This window comes from Myiozetetes cayanensis, unplaced genomic scaffold, assembly GCF_022539395.1.
Source record: "Myiozetetes cayanensis isolate MyiCay16 unplaced genomic scaffold, myiCay2020 scf10, whole genome shotgun sequence".
Lineage (NCBI taxonomy): Eukaryota > Metazoa > Chordata > Aves > Passeriformes > Tyrannidae > Myiozetetes > Myiozetetes cayanensis.
The window spans coordinates 34,990,952-35,007,964 of record NW_026086605.1 but is presented as its reverse complement, the minus strand read 5'-3'; the positions used below and the strand labels follow the sequence as shown (position 1 = coordinate 35,007,964).

The window sequence follows — 17,013 nt, the reverse complement described above, 5'->3', positions numbered from 1 at the left end:
ACTTTTTTTGAAAAAAAAAAAAGTAAAGTAACTATTTGAACGAAGGTACACAATTCAAACTAAGGCTGTTTTAAAATACCTTTCTTCTGACCCTTTGTTACTAAATGTCACGTAACAAATTCCAAACCCACAGGGCCCACCTCCCCCAAATGAGACCGGAGTAAAAGATACCTGCTGAAACATCTTTCCTGCTGTACAACCCTTAGCTTTGTTAACTTTCCCCTTTCAAACACATTTGCTCCCTTTGGATGGTAATTTTCTCCTGCAGCATCCATTCCACACTGCTCTGGACGTGAGCACAGGCAGGGTCTGGCCTGTGGCTGTGGAGGTGAACGCACCTCCCAGGTCACATCCTACCGTAACCCCACCAATGTGCACAGCACGTTCCCCCTGCGAGACACCTGCTCAGTCCTCCCCAGGAGCTCTCCCCATTGCCCCTTCCAGAGCTCAACACCAACTGCAGCAAGGGAAGGAAAACCCCAGCGCAGTTCAGCTGTCACTCACCTTGCCCCCCCAGAAAAGTCCTCTTCAAAGCCCAGGGGGAGAAGTTTCATAAAGCGTCCGATCCAGCCGTCCATCGGAGCACTCCCCGCTCCCACTCCCACCTCCCACTGGCAGCCACTCCTGCTCTTTCAGAGGAGTGTGCATTCACACAGCACCTGAGGCATTTTGATGGTGTTTCAAAATACCAGCATTTTAAGAGCAGTTACGGGGCACGAGCTTTTTGAGGAAGTAAGAATCTCTATTAAAACACCCCACCGTGATGCTACAGAAGGCAGAGGGGCAAGGGCAAAGAAGGCACTCACAGGAGGAAAGAAACCCAGGAGAAACGAGGAGGATGAACAGCTAATCACAACTTTTAAGCAGCAGGTGTGGATGCAAGTCGCTGCTCCGCCGGTGTCCTCCTACATCCGACAGCGCTTCCCATCGTGAAGTGAGCAGGTAATTCCAACGATTTTAGGATCAGGCTGTCAGCACCCCAGTGCAGGGGATGCCTTCCCTTCCCCACAGCTGCTGTTACACCCGAAAAGGCCCACTTTAAACTCTGCCCAGTTGAATCAGATCAGGAGCTCTGTGCAGGTGAGGAAGTTTTACAGGGTCTCTAGATGTGTGTGACATATTAACATCACTTAAAATATCATGTGCACTGAAGTATCTCAAGAACATGTGCACTCTGTTAACCAAATTACTGGAAATTAGTGATTTCCTAATCTACTGAAGACTTTAGAAGTTCTCCATGAAATTGTGAGGTTATGGAAAAGAACACTGGCTATGCAGTACAGTAGGAAAAAAGAACAGTATAAGTTTCATGTGAATCACAACTACAAGCAAAGTCTCCAGTTCAGTTCATAAAACAAATTGATTAAAACATTTTAAACATTTCCTAGCGGTACAATAAATTCCAACGTAGTTTATGCAACAAATTTCACCATATCCAAAAATACCATATATGTAAATGCTTTTTTTTTTAATAAAACTTTATACAAACCAAGCTCTCCTTAGGTAAGCCTATTCACACTTCTCCTAGGTAGGAGGGGCTTCAAAAGCATATATTCTTATAGTCCAAGAGTGACAACGCTGCACGAGCCTTCCCTTTCGACAGTCAGCTTTGCTAAACCCAAGTTTTATTGCTTAAAAATCAAATGACATGTTTTCCTCAGCAGCCCCAGCACCCAGCTACACCACGTTAGTCTGAGGTAGGGACCTCATTTTATGGGATAGAAATACCCACAAGCCTTGTTATCCATTCCCAGGATGATTTCCACACAGCAGCTGCCTGTCCTGTTCCCATCTCCAACTGTAACTGAAAACAATCGGATCAGATACGAGACACCAAGTCTGAAATGTGCAAGAACAATGTAAATATAAGGGCTTTGCAGGCTTAGACTCACAGCTGGTAGGTACTACGCTCAAACACCTCTACAGCAAGCTTTATTTACAGAACTTCCAACAAAAAACACTATTGTCTCTCAAGCTACGTTTTTAAATTAACAGAAATACATCCATAATAACTACTGGTACAAAAAAAAAAACAACATGATAAAATTAATTTTTTTATTCAAAATATTCTGACAGGTTGACAATATTCCAGGTGCATTACAAACACTGCCATAGCCAACGAAACAATCAATACTTAAAGAGCATTCAAACACTGAGGAAGTTTATCCTAAAGCAGAAACAGGACGGTTCGTGGTACCAAGAGCATACAGATAATTTTCCAATAACTGACTTCTTTGAGGCAAATGTATGATTTTCTCTGGCACAAAATGGATTAAAATCCGGAAGAGATGAATTACAGAGGACAAAAATGATGATGTTGCCCGTATTTTCTATAAAACCTTGTAAATTCATCATACAAGGCCACTTAAGCCTGGACTACTCTAGTGTTATGGGATAGAACAACGAAATCATAACAGAGAAACCAGCATCAAAGCAAAGAAAACCACAAACTCTTTCTAGAATATGGCTTAAATTAATTCACAGAGATTGGGGAATATATTAACTATATGGTGCAAGAGAAATAACAGGTAGGGGAAAAAAAAAAAAAAAAGAAGTCCCTTTCTTTCTGGTACTTTCCCCTCAGCCTTCACTGTAATTCACGTGAAATTGTCAACAAAATTATACTGCCCACCCCCCCTTCCTCTGCAAGCCCCTTTTCCCACACTTCACAGACACTGTTACCAACAGTTGGTTTAATTCCTGAATGCTCTGGCCAAGGGGAGCTCCGAAGTTCAAACAATGCAGTTCTACCACACAGCGACACCCTGTTCCTTCCAGCCAACCCCCACGTTCTCAATTAAAAACTTCAGCTTTATTTAAAAACAGCCTACTTTGCTCGAAAAAGTATGAATTCCTTTCTAACACAGAAAAGGGGTGTCAGATGAAGAACCTGCCAAGACGCGTGCACAGTGCAGAACGCTGTGCAGAGAGAGCAGCGAGGTCAAGTCCACATGGAAAAGACACACAATTCCAAAACGTTTCGGTCCCGGGGCTTGCTTTTGAAGCATTAAAATCCCGCTCTGCGGACGGGCAAGGCTCGGCCGTCCCCACTTTCCAAAGAGCTCCCTGCCCGCGCGTGGCGGGCACAGCCGCGTACGCAGCGCAATCCGATCGCGAGGATTCCATAAAACAGCTTGATTTTTTTTTTCCCCCAAGGAAAGGAAAGGAACGGGACAGCTCTCAAAACGACACAGCTCTCCCGTGTGTCATTCAAAGAAGCCAGTGGCTGCTGTAGCCCGGGGTGGGAGAGCCACAGCTCTACCAGCATGAGCGGTGGCACAGCCGGTGGCTCCGGGGCCGAACCATCTCCACAGGTGAGTCCTTCTCCCGTGCTGCTCACGGCTCCAGTCGGTGCTCCCCGGCAGCAGAGGTGGCAAATGCTTGTTGGAAGAAGGCAAGAGGCTTACTCAAAACGCTCTGTTCCGTTCGTTTGCCTCTTACAGCGATGTTTTTGGAGAAGGGACGTGAGAACAGTGGCGTGAGGAGGCATTTCCCTTAATCACAGCATCAGACACTCCATGAACTGATTGGCTTAATCTCCTAAAACAAAATTACTTCCTGGAATATTTTGCATTTGCATACCTTTGCTCTCTTAGGAACTAACAGTTTCTCTAGAAGTTGTGCAGTTTAAGCCTGTTTAAGGTATTTTACTCCAGCATTTTCTTAGCACCTCAACACAAATTACGTGGTTGATCATCCGTGGGGAACACTGGCTACAAACACCCACAAAGGGGGAAGGGCCCCCACTCAGAGCTGAACGAACAGCACTATCTGCCCGTGACACTTTTTTTGATGCTTCAGGCATCAAACTGCTGACTCAGCATGGGATTCCTCTCCAAGCAGGGTTACTCCAGTTATTCAAATACAAGTAAACACAAAGGCAGTGCTGAGGACATCCATCCTGCACCTTACAGCTTTCAGTCTATTTTCTAAACACTTGTTAATGGAGATGAGGCTCAGTGTCAAGGCTGAGTGGGCAAATGTCATCTATGCTAAAGTCATTATAGGAACTAACATAACCCCTGCTTCTGGTTGTCCTCGGATTTAAGACAACCATATACACTTCATTCCATTAATTCACCTATCCTGCTTTATATCTCAAGTATCTTCATCCTTTCACACTCCCTAATTAGCTATCAATTATTTTCCTGAGTGAAATATAAAAAGTTAAACCCTTCTACCAAAAGTACAAAGACAAATAAAATATAGAACAATACAAACCCAGTAATACAGCATTACAAGTGCAGAAATTCTTCACGTTGTTGCTCTTTACCATTGGCCCCAATAAAAAAAAAACATAGCAAAGAATTTAGTTATCCAAAATATTTTGAAGTACTGTGATTAGATTTTTCAGGCCATAAATGTAGCCCTCATCCTTTGCGTTGCTGGGAAACACGTGAGCAAAATCGATCATCCGGACTTCAACGTTTGCGCTCTCCTTGGTCTCTGCTGGCATGTGATAGAAAACTTTTTCCAGTTGGGGTAGAACGTTTCCATTCAGGTGCTCCTGGGCAATGCACGTGCTGCTTTTCCACACGCTGCCTCGCTCCAAGTTTTCAACTTGCAGCGAGAGCTGACCGTGGTGCCTCTTCGAGCACGACTTTTTGTGAAGTGCGTAAAACTTGGACAAGCCTTTACTTACAGAGGCTTCAATTTTTCCATTCTCCGTAGAATTTATGACGTGAATGTTGTTGTTACACTCCAGTACGTCTCCACCCGACAGCACGCCTTTGGGCACCCCTCTCTTCTCCACCAAGGTGACATCGTTCAGCCGCACGGTTGTCGCCTGACACGAACCCTCGTAGACAAAAAGCAACGAGCTTGCGTAAAAGTTGAGCTGCGTCTGGCCCTCAAACCACTCCAAAATCTTCTCAATCTTCTGAATGCTGGCAGCTACCACATCTTTCCTCAGGCAGTACCCACTGTGGAAAAACCTGGAGATGCCTGCAAGAAATAAGACGCATTTTGGGGATTATTTTCGCCTCTGAAAGGAAAAACAAACAATTTTCATTGCTTTTGGGATGAGGACAGTTCTTATTTGAAGGAATACACAGCATTCATGGGCCTCTTGCCTCGGGCTACTGACCCCACAGAGCTCAACCTGCAGCTCCACTGAGAAGTGATGGGAGCAGGCAGTGAAGGAGCACAAATTCCTCCTTCCCTTTAAACCAAGGAAATGGGGATTTTATATATAGTTTCCTTTCAGGCAATTATTAACTAAACCTGAAGTGGACCAAGGAATTCTGAATACCTTCAGTCACCTCACCTGCTGTATAACACCACTTGCTTGGGCTTGGATTGTAAGTAAAACTAAATGTTATCAAGCAAACAGTGAAAGAACATGGTTCCTGCTCCCCAAGTTAATTTAGTAAGCGTCTGGACAGTTTGGGGCAAGTGTTAAACCCATTAAATTTTCCACAGATAAACAGTCTCAAGCAGCTTGAGTGTGTTGGTGTGTGCCCTTCTGACCTTTGGTAGGGAACAGATTAACAGGTGTCAACTGCTGAGCAGTTTGCATTAGTTATCACCAAACAGCTGTGTGATGGCAGCATTTTTATTTCTGGTTAATGCAGAGCAACGTGTGGATTGACTTCCACTGAGAAGATCCCTTGAACTGAAGGATGCACTGGTAGTAGCTTTCTAATATAAAAGACACTTGGATATTCACAGAAGACAACTAGACATAAAAAAAATATACAAACATTTAATACTTTGAAAAGATTTCTATTTCATTATAGTTTCAAAGCCGCAAAGAAGTTGAATTCTACAACTATCCCCCCCTCATTAGTAGTAAAAGAGACATGAGGAGGAAATTCCTGTGGCCTGCACACTGTTACAGCCAACTGTGCTCTTAGTTTCAGACTGACAGGTAGCTCAGATTATACAGGGAACAGCTAAAGGCCCACCTGGCATGAGGACGACAAAGGACTTTTAAAATGGGAACACACTTTTTCCATCCAGTTCTATAAATAAGCAAATAAATGAAAAATATCCAAGAGCGTTGAACTGTGACACCTGAATCCCCTTACCATCCTTTACTGTTTCCTTGGTCAAGTTCCTTCCATAGTGTTGGTTTTGTGTCTCGTAGCTGTCTGAAGACACGTGGTACACCTGAAAGAGAGAAGGAGGGGGGATCTCCATATGTATTTCGAAACACCAGTACTTCTGCAGAGCAGGAGACACCTCACAGACAGGCCACAAAACCCTGGGCACCATCCAGCCCTTGCAGTTTTTAAGTTTCTTGCACTGGCCAGCACTGCCCTCCAGTGCTCTCCAAACCCCTCCCTTCAGCCCTTGGGCTCCAAGCTACAGCAATGTACCCACTACAGGGAACTTGTTTTATATGGCCCCTGCCTTGCAAATCAAAGAGGAGACCTGAATCTATCACACTCCCACTCGTGTCACTGTGGATGTTAAATCAGGAAGACGTAACAAGCAAAAATTTCAACGCAATTGTTTCGAGTTCTTGGAACTATAAAACTACCAGCACGAGGGCAAAACAGAACTACCAGCAAGGCCCAGCTTGTAAGACCCATCCCAAATTGTAACTGTCAGCACAAATGAGGCTGCACTGAATAAATGACAGCAGCTGAGCAAAAGCTGGGTTCCAGCCTCGACAGCTGTACATGAGCTCTCATCTGAAAAGGAGACAACTCACACAGGTACAGTTTTGTCCATATCAGGAATTGTACAAGCTTAAGAACTTCATTCGAAAATGTTTTACATGTAGACACGTTTTCTCTCTAACTGAAATCATTTCCACAGCAGAAACATGCCAGGCAGATAGGCCCAAGTATAATTTGTTTATGAGAGTGTAGACAACTCTCATTTGCAGAAATAATGGTGTTACCAAGCAGGCAGTTTTCTCTGGCAGGAACTCCGTGCTTGGCACTTGTTCAGACCACCCAACTCCACGGCACCCATCCCAGCCACACCATTCCCTTCACCCCCCATAAAGAGAGAGGATCCCATGGAAAGCAAGGATAAGGGCACACTGGTGAGGTGCCTGCTCCTGAATCCCTGCTTTGGGGGCTCCTTCTTGCTGTGGCCAACAAATGAAGCCCAGGACAGTGAAACAGCAGCACGCAGAAAGGAGCGGTACGGGAGCAATAAAGAAAGAAAACAGAACTCCCTGTTTTCATTGCAGCCCTTCACCTCAAAACCTCTCTCCCCCATCCAAACCACAACAAATCCATTTGCACACAGGTCCCCACCTCCTGCTTCACAAAGTAGCTGGGAAGAACAGCCTCAAATAGTTCTTATTTTGACAACAGGACAGGAATAATTAAATTCAAAGTCCCCAAGGAACTTAAACCATAGTCTGTGGAAACTGATTTAAGCCATCAACCATTAAGCAAAGTGTCAGTAAATCATTCTGGTTATTCTAAAGAAATAAGAGCTGTAAGCCTGAATGTTTAAACTCATTTGGTAGCAGAGACACTTTCCACTGCTATGACCCCTCTTTTCAGTGTTATGATATTTGGAGAAACTGAGGCCTCAATGTGTATGAACTGCAGAAAACCACAGCAGAGATGAATTATTCTAAAACTGCATTTGACCACTGTGATTTTGGGTTCACAAGAACATTAACTTTTCTCCACTTGGGTTTTTTGGTTTTTTCCCAAAGCTCATGAAAGAAGTATAGCATACTACACAGGAATCCAAAGATTACTTATGTTAACACTTCAGGTACCCAAGTAACTTTCAGAAACGTGTGAGAAGTTTCAAAAACCTTTTAAAGAGCTACAAGTCAAAGGCAGCTAAATAAAAAATGAAGAAAAAACATATTGCTTAGAAAGAGAACAAAGACTCTGATGACAACATCTAAGTTCTCACTGTGTCTTAATCTGAGATTAAAACGAGTAAAATGAGATTAAACATTCTCATGTAGTCAGCCTAGAGGCAGCTTCCTACAGACATCAGCAGTGCAGCAGTTCCTGATGGAATCATCTTGTTTACCAGGACCAGAACCTTATCTCTTCCCGTAGGAGCTGCAGTTTTTGTGACAGGGGCACCAGCTCAAAAATGCTGATTAAGATCTGCAAGCTCACTTTGTTTTCCAAAGAAATGCTGAAGCAGTACCTCAGCCCCTGGGCTTCTGAGCTGGGTTTCCCATGAAGTCAGCCCACCTCTCCTCAAAATCTGCACAAAACCATTCCCCCCCAAAATGTCTTTCTGTATAGTTTACAAACACCCAGGCAGATGTGCCTGTTTTGGCACTAACATTGCATTTTTAACTATACAAAATGGTCAGTGACAAACTACCAAGTCCCACACCCACGCCACAAGTGTTTATTTGTGTATGTAGTTAACTGCCTTAGGCACTCGGAACACTCTCAGTCACCAGCAGGCTTGGTGGTGTTAAAGGACAGCAGATGTGGATCATCACGAAAGTGTCCTCAGTGTTAGCTGAAGAGCTGTCTCTTCACACTGCCTCCAGCCTTTGCTCAGCTGCAGGGAAGAGTCTGGAAGAAACACTCCTGGAAAACCTCACTCAAATACAAATATATTAAGCCCCATTCTGAAAGCCAGGGAACAGAAACCCACCTCAAACAGAAATAATCTCTCATCAGTTCTTGCTCCACCATCACCTACCCCCCAAAAACAACGATGGCTCTGCCAGAGGAGCAGGAGACCGATATCAACTTCCTATTAGACAGACCTCTTGCTTCACTGTGCTTTTGTTCATGCTGTCACCTCCACTAACCTGCTACTAACTCTTCCCAAAATTACATTTCCTTTCAACCAAGCTTTTTCTGTATCCCTATTGTTGCTGCTGCCTGTACCAGCCCATTTCTGTCAGAAAGATGATAAGTCAGATCCTTACCAAGAGCTAAGAAATGATTAGACAGGGAAATCTCATTTCTCATCCATATGCCACAGCTTGTTATGTGTTTGCTCTGTATTCACAGGGAGGTTCACTGCAGAGTGCAAGACAAAGAAAACTCTATGAGCTGCAAAACACTGCCTCCTGCTTCATCAGTCATTTTTATATATCCTCAGTATGCAAGATCAGAGCTGTTCTGGCTGACAATGTGAAGGCTCCTCTGGGTGCCTCCAAGCAGCTCCCACTCAGCCAGGTTCCTGCACAATCACCTCTGGAATCCAGCACGGTAACAGGTTCAGGCTTTCAATTGGCAGCAGCAGTGACTCTGTACGGGCAGCACACCAAAAAAATCACAGTTTGGAAACCTTGTGTCTTCAGCTTTAGGATATTAAACTCAGGAAAGTAGGTATCAAATGTCATGTAATATTAATTATGGTAATTCAGTACCAACTTCCGTGGTGAGGCAGAAAAATGTACACACTGTTCAAATACTTACCTGGGGCAGCTCCCTGACTTCCAGAAAGTACAATTTAAATACATGTTAAGACTACTATTTCCCGTTTGGGGGACTGCTAGCACAAACAAAAATCTCCATTCAGTAAACTCGCAGAGCTGTCTCACATCTGCCAAAAATATCCACTAAATCCACACAACTGAAACCCAGGAAAACAACCCCGACCTATTTGAGCAGGCCTGGTACAGCACAACAGAGGGCACCTGCCTGCAGAGTGAAAATACATTCTCTAATTTGAGATCCCTGCAATGTTCTCACGCTATCACTGCTGCTGAGAGCAGGCCCAGTTATCCCAAACTATTTATTTAAACAACACCTCCCATAATTCTGACTTTTATTTTTTTAAACTCACGTTGTTGTTGCTAGATAATGAAACACAATGTACACAATGAAAGTACACACATCCCATCCCTGATTGCTGCTGCTCTGAAAATTCACCATTTCTTTTATGCCTCCTTTTCATATAATAAAAAAAATACCTGCTCTGGGGTTTGGAGGAGTTTTTTTCCAGAGCTTTTGGTTAGTTCCTTTGGTTTGCTATGAGGTTTTTGTGTTTTGTTGGTTGGGAAGGTGGTTTGTTTGTTTGGGTTTTAGTTTTTGCTTTGCTTTGTCTTCCTGTTTTCTGAAACATCAAAGCTCGAATTAGACTTAAAAATGTAAAAAACCCAGTTCTGGTAATTTTTTAGTGCAGAAGAATCTGAACACTAGACTTGGTATTTAATATCTTCATTACTCCTCCCTTCCTAAATCTTGTTATTAACAGATCAGAGCTTATGAAACTTATCACAATACTAGAAAGAGTTCATGAAGAACTCATAAAACAGACTCAGCTATAGTCAGTTTGAAAAAAAACCCCGCAGAAACATGTGCTGTAGATTAGGAAATTCACTTCTAAACCCACTTTGATTATTAGACTTTACTGCCTGCATGTTCACAGGTACACACAACAGAGGTCAATGACGGATTACACTGCTTCAAAAAGCGTTTCAGAAATATTGTGGAATAGATTGCAATCGAGATCTTCTGGAAAAAAAAAGGACACCTGCAGAAACTGGGAACTGTGGATTCCAAATGGACTGCGAATCTGAAATGAGAGCACAGCCCACACGTTCTGCTTGTACTCAACAGCAAGCAGAATGATCTGTGCTCAAGAGATTTCTTATCTATGTGTGTGTCTACTACCGAAACCGTATTACAATTTGTGGTTTTGCTATTGCAACAGAACCTGAGATTTCCAGCTAATATTTAAACTCTCACCACTTCAATAACAAAACATGTCCAATCTCACAGAATCTCCAAATGGTTTGGTTTCAAAAGGACCTTAAAAGACAATCCAGTTCCAATCCACTGCCACCTTCCACTAGACCAGAGACACCTTCCACTAGACCAGGCTGCCCTGTCCAACCTGGCCTTGGACGCTTTCAGGGATGGGGCATCTGTTAAAGAAAGGAACTTCTCCACTAAATATGGCAATGTGGGTTTAGCCAGTGTTATTTCAGTAACTTTATTTTCTAAATGCATTTCCATGCATTTGTTCTGTCTGTTCAGTGTCTAAGATAAATATGTGTTAGCATGCCAAATGCCAGAACTATGTACATAAATTATTGCTGTGCCAGACAGGAGACTCACTTTTTAAGGGCAAACCATCCATATCTGATATATGAACAGATGACTGCTTATTTACCAGTGCATCAAAAAAAGCTGTATCAATAGCTTTGGAGATAAAAACACACTCTTAAGTAAGTTTTGGGGTAAAACCCCCACCTGTGACACTTTTTTTTGTTTGTATCTCTTTATGACAACTTATACCACAGCTGCTTTAGAAAAAACCATTCTGTTTCTCCCAGCCCTCTCTTTCTTGCCCTTCTAAAATAGAAACTTATGAGACAAGCCCACCTACATATTAAAAATAACACTGAATGGACTAATTCCTGAATCATGTTACACCATGTTTTGTCCAACAAACACGAGCAAACTTCATCCACCACGTGAGCTGTTCTGGGCAGTGCATGTGCATTCAGGAAAATGTTTTATAGTTTGGCTGGAACCTTGCAAAAATAAAGCAAGCAGACAGGCCATAATCAAGAGGCAGAGAAACTGCCTCGTGAATCCAGACTTTGCCAAGCGTTGCGTGAGGGGAGGAGGAACCTCTTCAGTTCTCTTTGGAAAACAACTTCCAACACGCAATTCGGTGCCAGAGGCACAAAACCCAAATCTCATCTAATCAAAACACTGGATGGAAAACTGCACCGCTTGGGGGAAATCATCAGTACACATCCAGTCTGAATTAGGGGAGATCGAAAAAAATTCCTGCAGCGGGACAAAGATGCAAACAACTGGCGTGTTAGAAACAGCAGTCACGAGCGCAGCGCGGAAGCCATCAATCGTTCCTCCTGCACTGTCACAAAACAAAGGACACAGAGTACATTGTTTCACGCAGCAGATAAGAAAGGTTATGTAATGACACAGATCAAATCCAAAGCTATAATCTCTAACCTTCCTTTTCCGTCCTAACTGTTTGGCTGTTTTCGGAGCCGGCTCCCCCGTTCTTGCTCGTGGGCTTTACGTAATTACTACACATGACCGCTATAATTTATAGCTGTAGCAGCTTATCTCAAGGCAGAGTTCAGGCTGGGAGCTTAGGCAATTCCACACAAAACATTACAGAGATGTCAGGATTAGCTCAAACAGCTGGTGCAACCTGGGTGCTGTTGAACAGCAAGGAGGAAGCTTATCCAGGTCTTCAGCCATTTATGCATCTCGACGCAGAGTTTGGGGACCCCCTGGCTTTGTGTACGCGAGAAGGAAGGCAAAAATCTCACATCAAAACAAAATCCCACGTTTCTGCACCAATCATAGCAGAAAAAAACACTTTTGGATTGCATCAGGAACTCAGCACTAACATCAACACACGCCTGTTACTAAGCCACAAATGTTCTGTACAGCTTTTCTGCACAATGAAGTTTTGAGGTAGCCAATACACAGACACTGAATCTTAGTATTTCTAGGAGTAATTAAGAGTTAGTGCAGACATCTGCAGGGCCTCATCCATGCCCTACTAACCTTCCCTGACAGCTGTTCCTTGAGGGTGTAAGCATCAAAAGAGGTTTCCTTCTGATGGAAAGCTTTTTAAAATGCAGAACATAAGCAGCTGTTTACAGCTACGTGCATCACCTCTGAGAGCTTACTTACTCTTCCCTAAATAGAAAAATCATGTAAAAAAAAACCCCTTGATAATTTTAAATACCTGCTGTGGTGGTGAAGAATTAATTGCAACTATATTCAGTTTTAAATACCCAGCCCCTCTCTTGTATACATATACAGTGCCCAGGTTGCAAAGAGCTTCCTGTAAGGGACACAGCCAAGTTAAACACTTGGTACGAACCAGACCAGTGTTTGGGAGCAGGTTTCACACAACAGTTAATGCCAGGACTGCCAACACATCAGATAATGCTTTATTTACATAAAATAAAACACAGGAGGACTGTCCTTTGCTAGGAAAACCAGTGACTGTACCTGGTGTGGAACAAGATGCCTGAGCACAAGCTGAAAGTGAAGACAAAACAAGTTCTTACCCTCATGCCGAGCACCAAAAATCCAATCTCTTCCATCAGCGGATACTTGCTGACCTGCTGCTGTATCTTCTCCACTGAAGCATACGGATCATAACTTTTCTGACCTATTTTTACATCCATTATGCAAGGCTTGTTAAACTTGCGGGTCACATCTTCCAGTTTTAGATACGTATCTGTCAAAAAACCAAAACTTTTGTCAGAACCAAGACTTTTGCCAAGGTGAAAGCAAAATAATAAGCAGAGCTTTAGCCAAGCTCCTTGGGAGGAAGGTGAACAGTTTAAGGCTTAACATCACATGAGTTTTAATTTATGAGTCAGATTTATGTCCAAACACTGACACCTACAAATTCTGTTGGTATGAAATTCTAAATGCTTTATTGTTCACGGCATGCACAAAGGCAACACAGCCTCAACACAGGTCTAATTCTTCGCATCTGCTTCTTCAAATCCACCTGTCAACCAGGCACAAACTTAAACTCTGGTTTTCTTTCTAGCATAGCCTATTCAACATGTGTATTTCTTTGACTTAATGCAGTCCAAATACATAAACATTGTATTATTCCCCATTCCTGCAGCACGATCTAAAATGAAATTGCCAAAGCAAAAAAACCAGTTCAAATTTAAAAAGAGCAAAGGCACGAAGTGTTTTTTGTTTGAAAGCTGTACAGCCAGGTAACAAAACCAGTCAAGAGTCAAGACAAAGTAAACAAGCAATGTTTCATTTCCCCTAACAAGAAGAAAGAAATTACAGGGACTTTTATTATTTTATTACTTTATTACTATGAGAGCTTCAATTTTTACACCACCATGATAACCGTCATGAAATGTTCCAATTTACACCATCATGAAATGTTCCAATTTCCCAAAGCGTGTACTTATCAGTCTGAAACAGGTTTAATTTGAGCCTGAGATGCCTGTTTTGTGTATGAATGGGACTGGGCAACTTGTGAATGCAAAGTCATTCTCAGGAAATATCGACTAGCTCACCCACTAACTAACAACTGCAGGAATACATCCAAGCTTAAATAACTTGTAGCTCATTTTGAGGAGCCCCAGGCAGCAAACATGCTTGGTATTTGCTCAGGGAATATCCCCAAGGAAGAAGCAGGACAAATATTCTCCATACCAGGCAGTGTATTCTGTATCAGGCAGGTGCCACTTTTACTACTTGGAAGTTATACAGAGGTCTAATTCAGTCAGATATTAGCACAGCTTTTGCAGGACTTTGGGGAACCACTCCCAAAACCTGGGGAGTCCATAAAACCTGTTAGCTACCTGTTATTAAAAATTGTTAAAAATCCGTCATCCTTCACATCAATCCTTCTTGCACACTACAGAAATCCCTGCAAATGACAGATTTGTGTCACCATTCTAAAACAATCCAGGAAACAACTAAATGAAGTTCAACGTTTTCAGAACTCAGCTCTCAAAAGCACAGAGCCACAGGTTTGCCATGCGAGGTGAGGAAAGACAATAAACACAAAAATATCTCAAAAAAGGCTGGCAGTCCTTCTCCACCAACCCCAAAATGCTTTGGATCACGTTGTGAGCGCTCTGGACTCAAACTGCTACAAATACGAAATTACACAAATTGCAACTTGCCACAAATGATACAAATTGTTTAGATGCAATGTTTTCATCGACTCATATAAAACATAACCATATAGAAAGTAGTGTAAAACATTTCCATATTTCCATGAGCACCCATGGATATCCCCCTGTCCACTGCTCCACTGGTCTACTTCCCTCTTTTTAACCATACAGCACCAACATTCAGCACCTCCCAAATATTTGAAAGTCCTAAATATCTGCCACTGCTTAGTTCCTCATTAATTTCAGATTTGTTAAACTAGACTATCTTACTGACCTCCTAAAAAACGTAACAATAGCTATTTTTAAAAAATGAAGCACTAAAATAGCTTCACAGCTAACACCAGCCCTGGGAAATACTAATTATTTGGCAAAGCCCGTGAATTATCCAGAAATTACCCATCTCTCTCGCACTTTTTTGGAATTATTTAAGTCTTTCTCATTAGGTAACTGCTGGCTCAGAATTAGGACTGTTCCATTTGTTCAGTGCACGTCTCTGCTCACACAAAGCTGCCTGGCCTTGTGGGCAGAGCAAAGCCACCCTGGATAAAGCATCACAACGAGTCATTTTTTTCTCGTTACAGCTTCAGGAAAACAGATCAAGTGCTTACACATGGGTGTATTTGGTAATATTTTGGTGCTTATTTGCACCATATATATCATTCATCACAGACTTGCCCTGCCCACTTCTATTTACCAGTGGTGGGAAGATGTGGCTTGACATATTATTTACATATTTTATTACAGACCCGAAGGAGACAAACCAAAAGACCACCAAAAATTCAGCAAGCATGTGTTGGATGAACCACTTCAGCACTGTTAAGTGTAGAAGAACCTTCCAGAAGATTCATTTTGAGGAGAGAAGGGTTTATGTCGCTCAAGAAAGCTTTCCTGACTGGGAAAGAGACATCTCCTCAGGAATGTCTTATGTGTTTTCTCCTCCTCCATCCCAGAGAGGCTGACTCCCAGGTATGAGAGAAGATACGTCCCTGCAGATGTGCCTGAAGGCCCCCACAGTGGTGGGGGGCAGATGAACGATAAACAAGCACCGAGGAAAAACAGTGGGCGTGTTTTTTTCATGCAGGTAGTGCTGTCATGTCAGTGTTGTTGGCTTTCAGAGATAAATTCTCCTACATCCTTCCACTGCCTGGTCCTGGGGGTACCTGCATGTAATCTTTGCCTACAAGCACAGATACACCAGGGTATTCAGTTCACACTGCAGACAGAAGTGACAAAATCACTGCAGGCATCTGATTGATTTTCGTAAATTAGAAGACGTCTCTCAAAACACAGAAATAAACAGAGAAAAGCCTCAACTGCCTGTACCAACAAATGAAGAAAAGAAAGATTTGAAGCTGGGTTATGTTTATCTACCCTGTTCTCAGGTTAGGCAACAAAATTAGGCAAGGGTATGAAGTGAGCAGCAGTGAAGTCACTTAAAAAAAAAAAAATAAATAAAAGCATGGGCAAAAAGTAGGTAGCCAAACCCAGAAAACTCAGCAGCAGATGGCTCCTACATCTTTATAACAATTCTTCCACTTCTTTGTGAATGAACTCCAAAAGCCCACAATGCCAGGGAAGGTAAAGTTCAAATCCAACCAATTTTAGATAAGCTTAAGGAGACAGCATCTCATCCACCTCTACCTCCATTTCAGCAGAACAGGACAGTGTTTTTACAAACTGTACTGAAACTGGAATGTCATCTTTTCTGTCATACACCCTATATTTTCATTTACATTTCATACATTTCACCCTTTTTAGATAGCAATTTCATCCATTTCTCTACTTTTTCAGTATGGAAGACTGGTGGTTCTTCCTAAATATTTCTGTGAGGAAATAAATTGCTTGTGTTCTTCACCTTATCCACTGCAGTTCCTGCTTACCTGCCACATGGAAACTCACATGAGAGAGGGTCAAAAATCAAGCTCAGAGTGGTCCTAAATTAAGTTTTGGTTTTTTTTCAGAAGTCACCAGGTCCAGTTTACCAACAATAGGGAACTACTGGGTTCACTGCCCAGAGCTTGTATGGAGCTGTGTCCCCAGAGCTTGTAAAACAGTGATTGCCAATGGAAAGGTCAGGCTTCCAATGTCAGGGCTGCAAAAAACCTACAAATATATCCTCAATCTACAATTAAGAACAAGACACACATGCATTCTGCTAAGCTTCATCATCTCCAACATCTGTGATTTCTATCAGGACTACACAAAGCTCATTAATATTACAGATAACAGAGCTGGCAGTGCAGTGTTTTGGTTGAACTGCTGCCACAGCTTTCTATGAAGAGGGCTCCTGTTAGTGCACAGTGTTTCCAAGAAGAAAACCAAACAAAATCAAAAGTTACTCTTCCTTTAAACCATTATTCCTACGTCTGGATGACTGGTGGAGACCTGCCAAAATTCAGCCCCAGTGGTGCAGAGCGCTAGTGAATTCCCAAAGCAAATGAGGGTTGTGTTGAATTACTAGATCCTGGCTAGATTTTTATTTTTAGTTTTACATCTTAAGATCA

The 17,013-nt window shown here is 42.5% G+C and overlaps 1 protein-coding gene across 1 annotated transcript in view; it reads right to left on the bottom strand.

Moving 5' to 3' along the window:
• Positions 1 to 1,905: 1,905 nt before the first annotated feature.
• Positions 1,906 to 17,013, bottom strand: part of IPMK (inositol polyphosphate multikinase) — a 30,965-nt gene continuing 15,857 nt past the window's right edge. Inside the window, exons 4-6 of the mRNA XM_050334716.1 lie at positions 12,917 to 13,089; positions 6,030 to 6,111; positions 1,906 to 4,944 (exon numbers count right to left, since the gene is read on the bottom strand). Of these exons, the coding sequence (XP_050190673.1) occupies positions 4,310 to 4,944; positions 6,030 to 6,111; positions 12,917 to 13,089 (890 nt within the window). The 3' untranslated portion in view covers positions 1,906 to 4,309. The remainder of the gene's footprint in view (positions 4,945 to 6,029; positions 6,112 to 12,916; positions 13,090 to 17,013) is intronic.